Genomic DNA, 19915 nt, shown 5'->3' on the forward strand with positions numbered 1-19915 from the left:
TTCACTTCATAGATATGTACAATTTGCAAAAGAATACTTCAGATGAGCAAATATAAATAATTTCAGGAAAAAATGGGATAATCATGATTTAAAATTAAATTTAACATTTTTTTAAATGGAAGGCAATACTGAAATTCATTAAAGTTTCACCTTCACAGAAGATATGGTTACTAAATAAAAGATCTCTCTAAAGGTAAGAAAAAAAATATAAAAATCTTTGATGTCACTTTCAAAACTATGTGTTTTGCCTTTATACGGTCTCTTTACAATGAAAGATTAAATACATTATCACATTTTTCCTTGCACCTAGTCTCCACCCTACACTAATTTTTGTTGATTTTTCTCTTTAGACCATCAAAGCTTATGTTTATATTTTGTTTGTTTTTATTTTGTAACAATAAGTTGCCTTAGCTCTATATTTATTTTTAAGTAGAAGTAATGAAGATATTGCATCATAGATATTAAAAGATCAACTGAGGATTACATAGCAATTCCTTATAAATTGCAAACAGCTAGAGAAATATTGGTTCTAATATATTAATACTTCCCACCGTTCTTTCTGTATACTCACCTCTCTAAAACCTCATCGCAGCAAAAAAGACCTACTCAATGTGTCTCTAGAAGGTGGTTTCTCCTCTCTAACACTGATATATAAATTATTACCCCTATTATCCAATCGGAGAAAGCAATGGCACCCCACTCCAGTACTCTTGCCTGGAAAATCCTATGGACGGAGGAGCCTGGTAGGCTGCAGTCCATGGGGTCGCTAAGAGTCGGATACGACTGAGCAAATTCACTTTCACTTTTCACTTTCATGCACTGGAGAAGGAAATGGCAACCCACTCCAGTGTTCTTTCCTGGAGAATCCCAGGGACGGGGGAGCCTGGTGGGCTGCCCTCTATGGGGTCACACAGAGTCGGACATGACTGAAGCGACTTAGCAGTAGCAGCAGCAGCAGCATTACCCAATGCTCCATCTAAAACTATCCATTTTTCAGTATCAAGACCAAGTCTTTCTCTTGGCCTGAAGTTTTTACAGAATCTTCCAATCTGCAGTAACATCTTCATCTGAAGCTGTAGGGCACTAACATACTAAGTCATTAGGCAATAAGAATTACTCGCACATTGTTCTATTGGACAGTTATTTGCTGTTTACATGATAACATTTTCATTCTTATTCATTGGCTTTCAAATTGAGTTATAAATTCCTTGAAGGCAAGATCTAAATATTAGATTATTGTCTCCATTTTCCCTTTTGTTCTATATATACTGGTACCACAAATGAATCCATTTTATAAGCTTCCAGAAACCAGGGAATATAATTGTGTAACATAGCTGGGGTAAACATAAAGGTAAAAGTTAACTTAGTAGACATTTAACTAAACTATGCCTCAGGGACTGCCAGTGCTCAAAAAAAAAAAAAAAGAATTACTTAAAATGAACAAAATCTACAAATCTATAAATTATAATGAATACAATTACATATGTCAATACTAAGGAGTTAATTCTTGGTTCTTTATATTAAGAATCAATATTAAGAAGGTGTTTCTATGTTCTTAATATTAAAAAGGAACTTCTTGGGACATCTGAAGATAATCTTTATGAACTTCAAATATTACAGGCTCATGTGGTAGATATTTGGCTTCGGATAAATATATACTGACTTTAAAATGCAGTAGTTTTTTTTTTAAAAAGAAACCTTAGATATTAATGTTTACTTTTATTTTCTACTGTTTCTCTCATAAAAGTTGAGGGAAAATGTTTTTTAATTCCCTGATTTAAATTTTCACTTGTGTTAAGAAAAAGAAAGTTTACAAAATGATACTGATGATAATTTTCTTTGACCAGAAGAAAATAAGCATCATTCTTATAGCTGATTTCCCATATTAAAATTCTAATTGAAAAGTACATGTCAACAGATAAGACATAATATTTTGTTTTTTAACTTTTTGGTTTTACCATTATTATTCAAGTTTATTACAATGCAAATACAGTCAATTATAGGTAGAGTAACTATGGCACATAACTGCTGTTAAATTTGGTGTTCTTGGAATATATGGGTCCAAGTAACAAGAAGCTACGACTTCATTGCCAAGAAGTCAAGTTTAATTTGCTTTCTTTTTCCCTCCCTCTTCAACTGGCTGAAATACAAGTTCCACTGCAAATGCAACAACCAGCAAACATAGATGCCATCATAAATACATAATGCTGCCAAGTAGGAAACCCTACATTGACGAATAACAGAACTCCCCATAGCAACTGGAAGATATTCTGGGCAGCATATTTAAAGTCTTGAAGCTATATTATAAATAAGATACATGCGTCTCTTGTAACTAAAAAATGTTAGTTTAAAAAAAAAAAACCTGACATTTACGATAACTCAATGAGTAATTTTTCTGTCTGGTTCATTTTTTAGTGGGTTAAGAAATTTTATTAATATAAATCTTTCATTCTGAACTTCTGTAACCATAACTGCTATCAAGGAGACCCTGTGATGCCTTAAATAAAATTTGCCATACTCAATTAAAAAAAAAAAACAACAAAACCATGAAGAGTTTTCAAACTTTGCTAATCCAATTCTTAGTCTGATAACCTAATCAGACTGCTAAAGTTTAGCAACTGAATAGCTCTCCTCACTGATTTCAGTTAGCTTGGAGACAAAATGTGATAACAAAAACTGTTTATAAGAATCCACTGTGGCAATAATATGTGTCAGAAATACATAGGGAAATGATATTGAAAGTAAGACCTCTATTCTGCAGGAATTTTTCCTCTGGATAAGGGTAGAAATCACCTGTACAAGGACGCTAATAAATCAAAGCAATATTTCACTAGAAAATCAGATCCCTTGTGAGAAGTTACAAGAAACATCATTTGCCTACAACTGCTTCAAATTCTAAACTCCCTAAAGCAAAAATTCCAAGCACTATCTACCAACAGACACAAAAGTTAGAAGAGAAAATGATCTTTTAAAGTAGAAATAAGATGGAGTCTCAAGACCTCTCAAAATAGCTTTGGTTTCAAATCCAAAATACTTTGTACTCAATTTCATGAAATCTTCCCCCATCACATTCACTATGAAATGTCAGTGCTGAGGAGTGACATCATCAAGATAACAAATAAGACCTCAGAATCCATCTCCTCACAAAGATCAGCAATCAAACAGCTATCTGAATCATGGCTGAAGAACCAATAACCTTTGCAGCTGTAGAACATCCCCCACATTGCTCACCAAAGACCATATAATGACTGATATTATACTCCAGTTGTCCAAGTCACTGAGACAGTATTCCCTTCCCCAGGACCCAGAGCCACCACGTGCGTGCATACTTGGTGCCCTGAACCACTAGTCCTAGGGTCACAGAATAAAGTTAACTCTGGGAGAATTCAGAAGTGCACTAAAGAAATTTTAGCAACACGGTGGAACAAAACCCTGAGTACAGCCACACAAAAAGGAAAGGAAGAATAGCTCCATTTTGCCTCCCTCATTCCCCTGGGCTAGCACTGCTCCTTGCCAGGAAGGAATTCCCCAGCCAGAAAGAATTCCCCTCACTGGGAAAGACAGAACATCATCAGTTTCCCCAGCCTTTCAAGGCACTGCATGAAGAATCCACTTTGGTTTCAGCCCACCCAGAGACCGACAAAGCTGAGAATACAGATATGGCTAGGAATAAGGAAGAGGGCCAAGGCGACCAGCAGCAGCCACACAGGGCAAGTGACCATGGTTCCCAGTAATCTCCTCTAGAAGACCCTAGCAGATTTGGCCACTGAGGAAACAAGCACAAGCATAACAAAACCTCTTCGGATTTCACTTGGGTTAGCCCTACAGGTTTTCATGTTTACAGATGCCAAATGCCTGAGTATCTCTCCTCTGCCTTTCTTTCCTCCCTATCAGAGCCTGGGATCTGCACTGATACCCTGTCTCTGTGGCTGCATGAGTACAAACACCAGCCTAGACCTCTATGGCTAACCCCCATTGTCACGTGCATGCTTGGGGTTAGCTTCTGTGCACTTGCACCTTCTAGCCTGATTCTCGTCACCAACCTTTACTGCCATGCATGCACCCATGGCAAGACCCACAGTCACAGGAGTACATGCTGACAGCCAGGGTTCCACAACTGCCAGTTTGCCCAGTTGGCCGTGGCACTTGCTGCTTGCCCTGGCCCCACCACTACATGTGTGTCTGCAAGCAGCCCCTGTCATTATACAGGAACCTGCAGCTGGCCCCCAGACCCACATATCCTTGACTTCAGCCACCATCACTGTATGCCTTGGTCCCTAGTCACTTGACTTGGAAGCATGGCTGAAGAACCAATAATGTTTCCAGCTGTAGAACATTCCCCACATTGCTCACCAAAGACCACATAATGACTGATATTATAATCCAGCTCTTCAACTCATTGAGACAGTATTCCCTTCCCCAGAACCCACAGTCACCACATGCATGCATACTTGGTGTTCTGAACCCCTAGACCTAGGGTCACATCCTGTGCCAACATGCCCCATCACACAAGTGAAGGTCTTTTCTTGCTGAAGTCAGTCCATAAAGTCTGGAAGAGGTGACTTTTTCCTCAAATGTACAGACACCTATGCAAGGCTAGTGGCCTCATTAAGAATCAGCTAAACATGATACCACCAAAGAACACAATAATTTTCATTCAGTTCAATTCAGTCATTCAGTCGTGTCCAACTCTTTGAGACCCCATGAATCACAGCATGCCAGGCCTCCCTGTCCATCACCAACTCCTGGATTTTCATTAAATGATGCCAAAGAAATAGAGATCTAAGAATGACCTGATAAAAAATTCAAAATAATTATTATAAAGAATTTTCAGGCAGCTATTAGAGAACACAGATTAACAATTATTGAAGTCAGGGAAATAATATAAGAACAAAACAAGAAGTTCAACAAAGAGATAGAAAACATGAACAAAAAAGCAAAAGGGAAATTTTGGAACTGGAGAGTACAGTGACCACATTGAAAAAGCCAATAAAAGCTTCACAAACAGACTGCACAAAATAAGAAGAAAGAAACAGTGCGTCCAAAGACAGATCATTTGAAATGATCTAGTGAAAAAAGAAAAAAGAATGAAAAGGAATGAAGTAATCCTATGGGACTAATGACACACAATTAAGAGAAACAATCTATGTATAATTGAAGCCCCAGAAAGAGAAAAGAGGGAGAAAGGGGTAGAAAGTTCATTTAAAGAAACAATGTCTGAGAATTTTCTAAACCTGAAGAGAGATTTAGACATCCAAATTCATTAAGTTAACAGGTCACCCCAAAATTTCAATCCAAAACAACCTTCTCTAAAGCACACTATAATAAAACTGTCTAAAATCAAAGAGAGAATTTTTAAAGCAACCAGAAGAAAAAAAATTATTCCCATAAAAGGGAACCCTGATAAGGTTATCAGTGGACTTCTCAAAAGAAACCTTGGAGGATGGTAGAGAGTAAGATGACAAATGCAAAGTGCTGAAAGAAAAAAAACTGCCAACCACAAATACTTTACCTGGCAAAACTGTCCAGAAATGGAGCAACGTAGGCAACATAATAAAGGTGAGATAAACACTTTCCCAAAAAACAAAAGCTGAGGGAGTTGATCATCACTAGACATGCCTTACAAGAAATGCTGAAAGGAGTTCTTCAACCTGAAATGAAAAGATCCTAATTAGCAAGACAAAAACATGAAAATATATAACATATTGGTGATGCATATAGTATAGATTCAGAATACTCTAATACTATGATATGGTGTTGTGCCAACCATTTAACTCTACAATGAAAGTTAAAGGGAAAAATAGTAAACATAGCTATAGCTATTCCAATTTGTTAACAGATACACAATATAAAAAGATATAAATTGTGACATCAAAAAATAAAAATGTGGGGCAAGCAAAAAAAGGGTAGAGTTTTGTATACACTCCAAATTAAGTTGTTATCTACTTAAAATAGACTGCTATATCCATTACAAGGTTTTATGTAAGCCTCAGGATAAACGCAAAACAAAAAACAATGAGGGATACACACAACATAAAGAGAAAGGGATCAAAGTATTGCTGCTGTTCAATTGCTCAGTCATGTCCAACTCTTTGGGGCCCCATGGAATGCAGCATGCCAGGCTTCCATGTACTTCACCATCTCCCAGAGCTTGTCCATTATTGAGTCAGTGATGCCATCCAACCATCTTGTCCTCTGTCATCCCCTTCTCCTGCCTGAAGTCTTTCCTAGGATCAGGGTCTTTTCAGATGAGTCAGCTCTTTGCATCAGGTGACCAAAGTATTAGAGTTTCAGATTCAGCACCAGTCCTTCCAATGAATATTCAGGACTTATCTCCTTTAGGATTGACTGGTTGGATCTTCTCACAGTCCAAGTGACTCTCAAGAGTCTTCTCCAACACCACAGTTCTAAAGCATCAATTCTTTGGCACTCAGCTTTCTTTATAGTCCAACTCTCACATCCATACATGACCACTGGAAAACCCACAGCTTTGTCTAGATGGACCTTTGTCGGCAAAATAATGTCTCTGCTTTTTAATATGCTGTCTAGGTTGGTCATAGCTTTTCTTCTAAGGAGCAAGCGTCTGTTAATTTCATGGCGGCAATCACCATCTACACTGATTTTGGAGCCCCAAAAAATAAAGTCTCTCACTGTTTCCATTGCTTCTCCATCTATTTGCCATGAAATGATGGGACTGGTTGCCATATTCTTTGTTTTTTGAATGCTGAATTTTAAGCCAACTTTTTACTTTCCTCTTTCACTTTCATCAAGAGGCTCTTTAGTTCTTCTTCACTTTCTGCCATAAGGGTGGTGTCATCTGCACATCTGAAGTTATTGATATTTCTTCCAGCAATCTTGATTCCAACTTGTGCTTCATCCAGCCTGGAATTTTGCATGATGTACTCTGCATATAAGTTAAATAAGCAGGGTGACAATATACAGACTTGACACACTCCCTTCCCGATTTGGAACCTGTCTGTTGTTCCATGTCCGTTCTAACTGTTGCTTCTTAACCTGCATACAGGTTTCTCAGGAGACTAGTACTCCCATCTCTAAGAATTTTCCACCATTTGTAGTGATCCACACAGTCAAAGGCTTTGGCATAGTCAATAAAGCAGATGTTTTTCTGGAACTCTTTAGCTTTTTTGATGATCCAACGGATATTGGCAATTTGATCTCTGGTTCCTCTGCCTTTTCTAAATCCAGCTTCAACATCTGGAAGTTCACAGTTCATGTACTGTTGAAGCTTGGCTTGAAGAATTTTGAGCATTACTTTGCTAGCATGTGAGATAAGTGCAATTGTGTGATAATTTGAGCATTCTTTGGCATTGCCTTTCTTTGGGATTGGAATGAAAACTGACCTTTTCCAGTCCTGTGGCCACTGCTGAGTTTTCCAAATTTGCCGGCACATTGAGTGCAGCACTTTCAGTTTCATCTTTTAGGATTCGAAATAGCTCAACTGGAATTCCATTACTTCCACTAGCTTTGTTTGTAGTTATGCTTCCTAAGGCCCACTTGACTTTGCATTCCAAGATGTCTGGCTCTAGGTGAGTGACCACAACGTTGTGGTTATCTGGGCCATGAAGACCTTTTTTGCATAGTTCTTTTGTGTATTCTTGCCATCTCAACATCTTCTGCTTCTGTTAGGTCCATACCTTTTCTGGCCTTTATTGTGCCCATCTTTGCCTGAAATGTTCCCTTGGTATCTCTAATTTTCTTGAAGAGAGCTCTATTCTTTCCCATTCTATTGTTTTCCTTTATTTCTTTGTATTGATCATAGAGGAAGGCTTTCTTATCTCTCCTTGCTATTCTTTGGAACTCTGCATTCAGACAAGTACTTTTCTCTACTGCATACTTGTATAATGCTGTGAGAGTAAATCTTAAATGTTCTCACCACAACAAAAAAATACTAATTATAAGAGGTTAAGGATGTGTTATTTAACCTTATTGTGTTAAACAGTTTGTAATATATACATGTATCTAATTATTACATTGTATATCTTAAATTTACACAATGTTATATGTCAGTTATATTTTAACAAAGTTGGGGGGGCAGGAAGCAAAAAAAGAAATGTCAATGCTTTTTAACACTGCCTAGTTAAAAGAACCTACAGGCCTCTATATCTTATACAGTGTTTCCTCAATAAGATATTTAGATCTATGGATAAATCTAAAAAATGCTTTCATATTTTTTTCACCAAGAAAAAAAAGCATGTTTCATGTCTACCTGAAAAAACACAAGAGGCCAAATAAAATGCTCTTTTCTTTCACATTTTATCAGCATTTGAAAAATTTTACCTACGTGTATGTTTAAATCTCTAGCATCAGTCCTTACTCAATGTCTTCCACAATTATACTTAAAAATTCATTGAACACAAGATTAATGCTTATACTTATGTATATACCCAAACTCATTATTTATATTATTTCTCAAATACTTCCATAATTATTTCTGTTGGTAGTAGCATGTTAAGATTACCTAATGTAATTGGATCAGGTTTTAAAAACTGTAACTCCTAAACTTGATTTGTTAACCATCTCAACAGGGCACATTATGTAAACTGCTTAATATGGAACTACTGAAAAATAGTCAATTTTACAGAAAGCAATATTAAGACAGTTACATATCAAAACAGAGTATATGAAAAATTCCACAATTATAATATTTAGCTTGATTTTGATAAAAATGTGCCTACATTTTATTGTTTAAAATAATAAAACCAGTCTAGATGTTTTTACACTTTAAAAGTTATAAAATTTACTCTAGGTGGCGTACTTCTATAAGCGTGCAGCAAGAAAAGAATACAATTGAAAATCATTTTTTGGTATTTCTAATCAGTGACTGCTAAATTCAAAAACTAGTCTAGTGATATTTGATATTTGTTAGTAGAAAATTAAGTTTAAAGTTGCTTAGCTAAATTGGGATATAATTCATGACAGAAAATTTTGTATTATGATTCTCTTTAAACTGGTAAATATTTCCCTGTGTGAAAACTTTGGAGAAATCATATGCAGAAAAATGAAATATTTAGCAGTAAACACCTACATGGAAAAACAAACAATATTGTATTGAACTATTTTTTATGTATTTAAAACTTATTTTTTAAAACTTTCTCTCATTCTAATATTCATTATGATTGCATTTGTGCAAGCAGCAGAGTGCTGACTCTTGGGTGCCATTCGTGATGCAGCCACTTGTGATGTAAACATTTAGACTATATCTATTTCCCAACTGCCATTCGTTTTTATAAATCAGTGTATCTATCCTGTTACTTAAAGCTCATTAGCAAGATCATTTTCTTCATTTTTATCTGGAACCACAAAACTTTGACTTCCCTCACGAGAACTGTAGTCATAATTCCAGTATTTTTAATAAAGTCAGACTAGGGGAGGGACACTGGGGAATTATCAACCAATGGAGCTGTGTTGTCTCCAGTTCTCTCTGTCATACTGAGTATGACACATAGGCCAGTTTAGTGAAACTGGATCCAAAATCAGGTGTCATTTGAGGCCAACTCTTGAAATCACTCTATAGTTACCACTCTGGAGAGCTTCAAATCGATTTTAAATTGATGTGATATTTTGGTACACATTGTTATTACCTAGAGTTTTTAAAGCACATGCTTTTTGAGAAACCTCAACTCTCTTAGTCATTTATCTGACAAATCGTATTTTTACATAATTCTTATCCATGTCATGCAATATTTACGTTGCCTAAAAAGGAATTGAAATTGCAATTAAAGGAGATTCTTAGTAGTTTCTCTCTCCTTTGCTAGTCATAAACTCAGATTTCCTCAGTTATTATCTCTTTTCTATTTGGAAATGTTCATTACTATTTGGACATCTGCAAGTATGTATTTTCTTATTAAAGACTTATTCATCAAATTAGTCCAAGTTTGTTTTGGTGGCAGCATTTTGTTGAGGTAGAAGAATTTTTCCAGGGCTTAGACTTGAAAATGGTTTGTACATTCTTATTATGTTTGTATTTTTATATTAAATAGTAGAGATGCAAATTACCTTATTGGAATTCCATCATTTGTGGCTTAAATGGTTTGTTACAGTATGCTTCTAATTTAACTTGGGGCATCAAGATCTTTCTAATTAACTGTATTTTTACATTAAGAAACAATGAGTATAGAAGACTTGATTTATTCTTGCTTTCTACTGTGTCTACTGCAATGCAAAGCCCATACCTTCTACATCTCATTGTGATTATTACAATTGTGTGCAAAAAAAAATACAAATATATAAATGGAGAGAGATGTATACATGAACATCTGTGTCTATGTGTAGATTTCATGCTAAAAACTGTAATGCCAATAGTGGGCCAAAACAGATAAGAGTCTCAGATCTCATATAATTAAAGAACTACTGGGGGAGAAAATCACCTGAAAATATAATTAAAGTGACAAATGCTCCAAATATAAGGTATGTGATAATATAAAAGTATGACAAACCATTTTCTAGAAAGGCTCAACACTTGACATTTTAAAGTTGTTCAGCATAATCATCAGCACATAGAGTTATCAGTCCTATTTTAGCCAGTCTAATAGGTATTCTTTACAGCTGCAATTTGGACTTCCTTATTAATAGCTAATTACATTGAACATGAACATCTTTTCACCTACCACCATTACAGTAGTCTCTTCGTTGAGGTGTCTGTTCTTCTACCCATTTTCTAATTGGGATTCTTTTCTTACTATGAACTTCTGCTTTATTGACTATGCCAAAGCCTTTGATTGTGTGGACCACATCAAATTTTCCACCAATCTGGAAAATTCTTATAGACGGTAACACCAGACCACTTGACCTGCCTCTTGAGAAATCTGTATGCAGGTCAGGAAGCAACAGTTAGAACTGGACATGGAACAACAGACTGGTTCCAAATAGGAAAAGGAGTACATCAAGGCTGTATATTGTCACCCTGCTTATTTAACTTATATGCAGAGTACCTCATGAGAAACGCTGGGCTGGAAGAAGCACAAGCAGGAATCAAGATTGCCGGGAGAAATATCAATAACCTCAGATATGCAGATGACACTACCCTTATGGCAGAAAGCGAAGAAGAACTAAAGATCCTCTTGATGAAAGTGAAAGAGGAGAGTGAAAAACTCAACAATGGCTCAAAACTCAACATTCAGAAAACTGAGATCATGGCATCTGGTCCCATCATTTCATGGGAAATAGATGGGGAAACAGTGCAAACAGTGACAGACTCTATTTTCTTGGGCTCCAAAAATCACCGAAGATGGTGACTGCAGCCATGAAATTAAAAGACACTTGCTCCTTGGAAGAAAAGTAATAACCAACCTACACAGCATATTAAAAAGCAGAGACATTACTTTGCCGACAACCGTCCATCTAGTCAATGCTATGGGTTTTCCAGTAGTCATGTATGGATGTGAGACTTGGACATAAAGAAAGCTGAGTGCTGAAGAATTGATGCTTTTGAACTGTGGTGCTGGAGAAGACTCTTGAGAGTCCCTTGGACTGCAAGGAGATCCAATCAGTCCATCCTAAAGGAGATCAGTCCTGAATATTCATTGGAAGGACTGATGTTGAAGCTGAAACTCCAGTACTCTGGCCACCTGATGTGAAGAACTGACTCATCTGAAAAGCCCCTGATGCTAGGAAAGATTGAAGGCAGGAGAAGGGGACAACAGAGGATAAGATGGTTGAATGACATCACCAACTCAATGGAGAAGTTTGAGTAAACTCTGTGAGTTGGCTATGGACAGGGAGGCCTGGCATGCTGCAGTCCATGGAGTTGCAAGGAGTCGGACATAACTGAGCAACTGAACTGAACTGATTGAATTTTGAAAGTTCTTTAGATATTCTGGACACAAGTCATTTACTGAATATATCTACAAACATTTTCTGTCTGTGGCTTGTCTTTCCACTTAACAGGGTTCCTCTCAGAACAAAACATTTTTACTTTTTACAAGATCAATTTATTCATATTTTTCAAAAAGGATTATATCTAGCCACTTGAAGAATTCTGGCCTAACCTTGGGAGATCTAAGTTGAGGGATTTTTTTTTTTTTTTTTGCTATAAACTTCCAATTGTTCCAACACTATTTAAATTTTCCCAGCATAATTCCTCCTTAATTTGCCATACTGGTGTGTGTTTATTCTGGACTCCACATTTTCTTTCACTGCTGTGTGTGTCTATCCCTCTGGCTTTGCACACAATCAGTATCAATACTATACTCTTCTGATGGTGTGGTAGCTATATAATAAACCTTGATATTTTGCAGTCTGATTCCTTCATCTTAAAAATTGTGTAGGCTGTTCTTGTTTCTCTGCCTTTTCAAATAAATTTTAGAAAGTCTATCTATCTACAAAGAATTCTGGGATTTTGATCAGATCAGTCGCTCAGTTGTGTCCAACTCTTTGCGACCCCATGAATCGCAGCACGCCAGGCCTCCCTGTCCATCACCAACTCCCGGAGTTCACTCAGACTCATGTCCATCGAGTCAGTGATGCCATCCAGCCATCTCATCCTCTGTCGTCCCCTTCTCCTCTTGCCCCCAATCCCTCCCAGCATCAGAGTCTTTTCCCACAGATCATTTGAGGGACAGCTGACATCTTCACTATGTTGGAATATGGTACATCTCTCCATTTATTTAGCTCTTCTTTCATTAGCATTTATAGTTTTCAACAAACATATCTCATTTTCTTAAATTTATACTTAATATTGTATGTTTTTAGCAACTGTAAATGATGTCATTTATAGCATATAAAAATAAAAGTTTCATTGGCCTTGTATTATTTGGTGATCTTATTAAACTCATTTATTAGTTCCAGGATGTTCTTGGAGAGTTCCAGGGATTTTACATGTAGACCACTAGGTTATCTGTAAATCTGAGTTTTACTTCTTCCTTTCCAGGCTGTATACTTTTTATGCCCTTCTCTTACTGCACCAGCTAAGTCATCAAGTACTGTATCAAACAGACATGGTAAGTGCATATCCTTCTTATTTCCAAATTAATGTTTAGATTTCATTACATACCATGCTACATGCAAATTTTATACCTTTTTCATCATAAATGGGTATTTAATTCTGTCAAATGGTTTTTTTGTATCAATATAATCACATGGCTTTTATTTTCTTCTTAGTATGATAAATTACGTTAACAAATTTTCAAATAGTAAAGCAAGAGCCTTGCATATCTGGGATAAACCCCACTTTGTTGTGTTAAAAACTCAAATGTCTTTTCATGGTAAATGGATTACCAGACTGCGATGCATCTATACAATGAAATATTACTTAAAAATAAAAACTACTGAGACATACAGCACTGATAGAGCTAAGGGAAACATACCCAGTGAAAGAAGCCAGACTCAATATGTTACAAATTGTATGACTCCACTGACAAAACATTTTTACAGTGAGAAAATTATAGCAACAGAGAAAAACAATCAGTGGATAGTAGCTATTAGTGATAGATGAGGGTGTAGTATGTAACTATTAACAAGTAGCAAGGAGTTCCTTTGAGATATATATTCTATATCCTGATTGTGGTGATGGTAACATAAATCTACATATGAAACTACATAAAGAGGAAAAAAAAAAAGGTAAGCATGTAAAAATTATGAGATCTGAATAAAATCTGTACCTGAGTTAACAGCAGTGCTGCAATGTCAATTTCTGGGTTTGACAATCTACTAAGGTTACATAAGATAATAGGAAGAAGCTTACCGGTACACAGGAACTCTGTATTGTTTTTGCAACTTGCTGTGAGTTTTTTAAAGTATTTTAAAAGACATTATTTAAAAATATACAGTAAGAAAAAAAAAAAAGAGGGACATGACCTCTGAAAGATGAGTTCAGGGAAGGCTTTATTTCATACAGAGGGAACAAGTACCAAGTTTATGGAAGAAAGACGTGTAACAAGGCCATGGAATTTAAGTGTAACTAAATCCAGAAATAAAGGGGAAGAGGAAAGTAGTTTACAATTAAGAAAATCTGAATCTTCCTTCTTGGTTCTGATTTCACATAGAACGTCAAAGGTCACGTTTAAGGCATCAAATGGGAAATAACTGACGAGTTTTAAAGAGAGGAAGGGTAAAAAGTTATTATTAGTGATGTTTTGTCACATTTTAATTGTAGTGATGAACTGACTGGGGAAAGTGATGATGATATCTAGCTACTGTTGCAGTCCAGGAGTCAGATAATGGTAGCTTGGTCTAGGGTGCTCGTGGCAATAGAAATGGAGCAGAATGTATACACTTGAGATGAATCATAGAACATAAGAGGAATGGAACATGGCTATGATTTAAAAGACTGAAAATGTCCATTAGATTGGTGACATGGAACTAAACTATTTCAAAGGAACGATGTGGGGTGAAGGGGGGGAGTTGGGGGTGCCAGACTGGAGCAACTTAAGAATGGGAAAATAGACATGAGTTCAACAAGTGAGGAAATCTGGCAGAAAAAAAAAAAAAGAGAGAGAGAAAGGAGTAGTAGCTGCAAGTGAATTGTGGAAATGAAGGAAGATGTTTTAAAAAGTGGTAGAAAATTAAACATATTTTAGTGTTAATAGGAAAGAAACTAGCTGAAATAAAAAGAAAAAAGGTATAGTGAAGAAAAGAAAATAGTTAAAGGACAAATGTGAAGAAAAGAAATGAAGTTTTGGAGAAGTCAGGATGCTCTTGCAGCAAAAGAAAGGGTGGCAAATTCATGAAATTAAAGTATGGCTGAAATATAAAAAATGAGGAAGACAGTGGTGGGAAACAGCTCAAAAATGAGTAGGGCTACTTTCTTCTACTCTAGGAGGAAAAGAGGTGAAGTTGCACACAAGAATATCTGATACAGTTTATGATCTCTCTTTTTCTCTGTGAAATAGTAAGAGAGCTATGATAGCTAACTAGGGATACCTTAATAAAGTACACAGAGGACTGAGTGTCTTAAAAAAACAGAAATTTATTTCATCACAGTTCTAAAGGCCAGAAATCCAAGATCAGGGTATCAGCAGAGCTGGTTTCTTCTGAGGAAACACTCTTTGGCTTGTAGATGGACATCTTCTCTTCGTCTTTCCATGGTGCCTCCTCTGTATGTTTGTGTCCTAATCTCTCCTTATAAAGATATCAATCATATTGGATTAGGGCTCAGCAATATGACTCAATTTTACTTCATGACCACTTTAAAGACTCAATTTCCAAATAAAGTCACATTCAGAGGCACCAGGGATTAGAACTTCAAATATTAAATTGGGGTAGGGTGGGGAGAGACACAATTCAGCCTATAACAAGAGGTTACTTGCCAAGAATGAGAAGGGAGATAGGAGAAATTAGAAGTTCAAAGTGAGGAGGTTTGAAATAATTCTAAAACAGTTTAAAATACTTCTCACATTGACTATAAATGAATTATCTTTATTGGGTAATTTCCTTTACATTCAATTTTATCAAAAATGAAAGTCTGGCTTAATTATTCCATTAAAAAATTATTTCACAAGTCAGAAAATCTGAATTCTAGTCCTTTCTCAGCCACCAAGCAATGCCCCTTGGATACATCTGGCTCTCATCTTTATCAAAGAACAACCTATCACAGGCTAGACATATGCCTTGGAATATACTAGAAAGAGGATTGATTTGGGAACCCCTGACATCCTAATCCTATTTCCTGTTCTTTCACAGAAGAGCTTAATTTCTCAGAACCTTACTTCTTCATCCTAAAATCAAATACAACTAAATCTCTCTAATGTCCCTTCTAAATTCTACTACAGTTCTTTGAATGTAAGTGACGTTGCTTTGAGAATCAAGAGATTCTATAATTAAATGAAAAAAAATCTTTGAAATATGTGATTAAAAAATTGTATGCTTCTGGCATATTGAAACATTAATTCTCCATTTCAATTTTTTCTATATCTTCTTCTGTTCCCAAGTCAACGTTATTCTCATGATTAAAGATGTTCTAAATATGCCTTTTTCTCACCTCTGTTGGCTTAAATACTGGGTGTTGAGTTGGAACAAGATAGTACTTCTTTTGTTATATGTAATTATCTACCTAACTTTAAATCATTGAATTCTGAAATAGCATCCCTCACATGTCTAAAATAACAGTTCTGCATTTTAAAAAGAGCTTAATGGTGGATCATTAGTCAGAAATATATATGACTGAAGTAACAAAAAATACAAACAATGGCTTAATAATCAAGTTTATTTTTCTCATGTACTTAGCGCAGAAGCTGGCAATTACTCTTGTTGGTTCAGGTGTTCATCAATGCCATCAGGGACCCAGGGTCCCCATAATCTTTCTGTGGAACCATTTTTAGCTTTAATATTTCATATTTAATTAATTCTCATACTTGCGATTTCATGCTTGTAAGATTTGAAGTCTATAAATTATTACGTATTAACAATATACTTAACAAATTAAAAATTTCTGGAAAGAAGGTGTTAAAATTAGGAAAAAAGTGAAACTAAAGGCTGACAGTTATAAGGGGCACTAAATTATTTATTACACAAATACTGCTGAAGTATACAGTACTCTAGTGACTCACAGAAGGACATTAAAAGGAAAAAGGTAGTGGAATAATATGTGGGCACTATTTTCTTTATCTGAAATGGCTGATTATGTTGAAAATGGTGAATAAATTCATGGGCAAAATCAGTTTATCCTGTGATAACAAATATTAGTTAATAGAAAGTATCTTCATAAGGGAAGAGTTATTTCACATCTGCCCATTATCTATGGCAGAACAAAATGAAAAAAATACAAAATGAAAGAATTAGACTAGATGTGGAGAACAATTTGCTAACAGCTCAAAAAATTAAAATGCTGATACTGACAATAGTTCTCTTCCTTCAGACTTCTACTTTATCAATTCTTCTATGATCTCTATTTGCCCTACTGAGCACAATAGCAAGCATACCAGAGTTTCTGTATTACATTGGCAAGTGATTAAAAATTAAGTGTACTTATATATGTAATATTTTGCCTATTTTAAAAACTGATTTATATTAAGTGTTTGAACTTAAAAGTCTGAATAAAGTGTTTTAACTTTCAAGTTCTATTTTATTGCAAAACACACCAAATACTACTAACAGTAGTGTAATGATTGTTCAAAAAAGAAAAAAGAAAGAAATTGTAATTATAACTAAGGAGGTAATGAGACATAAGAATTATAAAATATTTGCTTCTACAAATAGTTTAGATTTTCTTATTTTTCCCTAAAGGAAAATAATTAAGTCACTGAAACTCCTTTCATCCCTATTATCTATGCTTTCTAAATAGCCCTCTAAATACTTTAGTGTTGAAAGTTGGATAAATATAACTTTCATAAGGGTTAAATTTGACTATCATAGCATACATGAACCTTAAACCATTTTATAGGTAAAAAATCTCAATTATGTCCCATAGCAAAATAAAATTTCATAAAATGATAATGCTGAACTTTGGAGAATGATATATTTTAACCAAGATCTATCAGAATAACATTATAGCATATAAAATAATAGCACACCGGAATGTAGAGCAAAATTCAACCTGACACTGTAAGAGAATGAAATAATTTACCAGAATTTTGCTTCTGTCAACTACATATGCTATGTATTTCCTACCACACACAAAAAAAGGAGTTAACTAGAAATTAAGCTTTAAAACAATAAATTCACTATTTGAATACAACAAAAAGAATCTAGAATTTTCATATGCAAGTTTAATAAATCATCAGTTTATTTAACAAGGTTATTTATATATCAGATTGTGGTTTAAGAGCAGTTATATATGTGTGATATGAAAAGAATGATGTCTGATCTGTATGAATCTTATTAAATCCCTTTTCCATGGGCTGTCCCCTTCTACCTGCTTAGTACTAAATGCCATTTCTAGGTTTATATAAACGCGATCTTTACAACTGCCTTCTTAACAGAAAGTCAATATACAAATAGCACTGGGCATCTAGCAAATAAGTCACAAACTAGTGAGCTCAATTTTGCAGTTGTGAAATGTAATGTGAAAGACTTTTTGAAACCTTAAGACTGGGTGATCTGCAGTGTTTCCAACATGTCTTCAACTGCCTTGAGAGAGTATTTGGTTTCCTTCTTACTTCGACCTGCAAACTAATTTTAAAAAAATGCAATTAGGCTTAATTACAGTGGCAGGTACAAAATCACAATCTTACTTTCAAATTGTTAATGAGAGTTAACATTATTTTTATCACTAGCACAAAATCAAGTATGTTCTTTTTCTTCAGTAAAAAATAAACCTGGGGTTTTAAGAACATTTTCATTAAGGAGTCATCTTCAACTGAACTACAAAAATTTCCCTGTAAAATTGACCAGTTTAAATGTTTAAGTAGTATGATAATCTATAAAAACATATATTTGATTTTCAAACTATCCTACCTTTTCAGACCAAAAAACCTTTATGAAAGAAAAAGCATAATTTAGAAACAAAATTGTATTTGTGCAGGAGTGTGGACCATTTCTACTTGTGTGACCTCTAATCAAATTTTTAATTTCAAATAAAGATAAAATATAAATGTAAAGTACTGTTATTTAACATTTTAAAGTTGTAAGATTTCTCTAAAATTTTTTACAGTTGGTTTCAATTTTTAAAAAATTTTCCAGTTTTATTAGTTGACTAGATAACGTCACATTTCTATAGTGAAAAGCTATCAAATAAAACTCTATGCTATATGTTGAAGTAATATAAACATGTTTTAAAGAATGCATTTCTAGCTTATTAAGTCTAATTTATTTCATAATACCAAACTGGGAATGGATTTTACAATGAGAACAAAACATAGGGTATTAAATACTATCTTTGAATATTCAAAAAAATTCATGACTTACTAAAATTCAATAAATACGTAATCAGTGGGGAAAATACAGTTGAATACCCCATGCTGATTTCAAAATGTGTTTTCTAACTACACTGACAATTCCCATCATTTATCATTTGACTTAACACTATACATTTACTAGATAAGCATGTTTCCTTGGAAAGGTAGGGGAAGATTTATTATATCTATATTACCTATTTTTCCTCTGGTTAAAGTACTGATCAACATTTTCTACTAGCAACGTATAATATTTTCAAGTTAACATCCAAGCACTCAGTATACTTTCAAGTGACTGATCTTTCCTTCAGATATCAATGCTGTCTTAAGTACTTAGTGCTTGATTTATGATGTGTTCCTTCTCTTTTGTAATTAACTTAATTTGGCAAACTTCATGTGACCTGTTGAGAAAGATTAAGTGATCAAGCACAGGTAACATCATAGAGGAAATAGGCTTCAGGAATTGCTAACCTGCCTCTGACCTCCTCGACTGCAGTTTAACATGATCATTCTCCTAGTTCCTAAACCACTAGTGTCTGTGGTTGAATACTGATTTGACAGAGTAACTATTAATAAAAGAGATTTCTAGAGGAAATGCCAGGGAAAGAAAAAAACTTCTCATAAGAGTCAAGATCACTTTGCCTTTTATAAGACATTACTAATTTAAGGAATTCAAATGCTGAATATACAGGTCATAATTAGAAACTATGGCAATACCACATTTAAAACTTTGCCCTTTCATAATTTCCCCTGGTGAGTAAAGGATGTGGAGTGTGCTTATTATTTCTATTACCCAGTTGATAGAGTCACTTTCACGAGGACTTACCAAGAACAGAAAGCCTTTTCTTTTACCACTGCCTACCCAAAGTAAACAAGAATGGTCCTAATCAGATATATAAAGGTCTAATTCTAAGAAAAAGCATTCTGGGGGAGGTACAAAATAGGACACTAATTTTTTAAAGGAAAATAAAAATGAAAAAATTATGTAGTGCTGAAGTCATACCAAGTACTTTAACATATAGCATTTTTTTTGGTTTGTACTTAAATGTAATAAAAATAATAATAAACACAAATTTGTGATTTTTAAAATTAGCTTATTTTAGAAAACCACCTACAAAGATTGTCTA

At 34.8% G+C, this 19915-nt stretch overlaps 1 protein-coding gene across 1 annotated transcript in view; it reads right to left on the reverse strand.

Moving 5' to 3' along the window:
- Positions 1 to 14906: 14906 nt before the first annotated feature.
- Positions 14907 to 19915, reverse strand: part of EMC2 (ER membrane protein complex subunit 2) — a 53018-nt gene continuing 48009 nt past the window's right edge. The window contains exons 11-12 of the mRNA XM_027561313.1: positions 17979 to 18066; positions 14907 to 15078 (exon numbers count right to left, since the gene is read on the reverse strand). Of these exons, the coding sequence (XP_027417114.1) occupies positions 17980 to 18066 (87 nt within the window). The 3' untranslated portion in view covers positions 14907 to 15078; position 17979. The remainder of the gene's footprint in view (positions 15079 to 17978; positions 18067 to 19915) is intronic.

Source organism: Bos indicus x Bos taurus, chromosome 14, assembly GCF_003369695.1.
Source record: "Bos indicus x Bos taurus breed Angus x Brahman F1 hybrid chromosome 14, Bos_hybrid_MaternalHap_v2.0, whole genome shotgun sequence".
Taxonomy (NCBI): domain Eukaryota; kingdom Metazoa; phylum Chordata; class Mammalia; order Artiodactyla; family Bovidae; genus Bos; species Bos indicus x Bos taurus.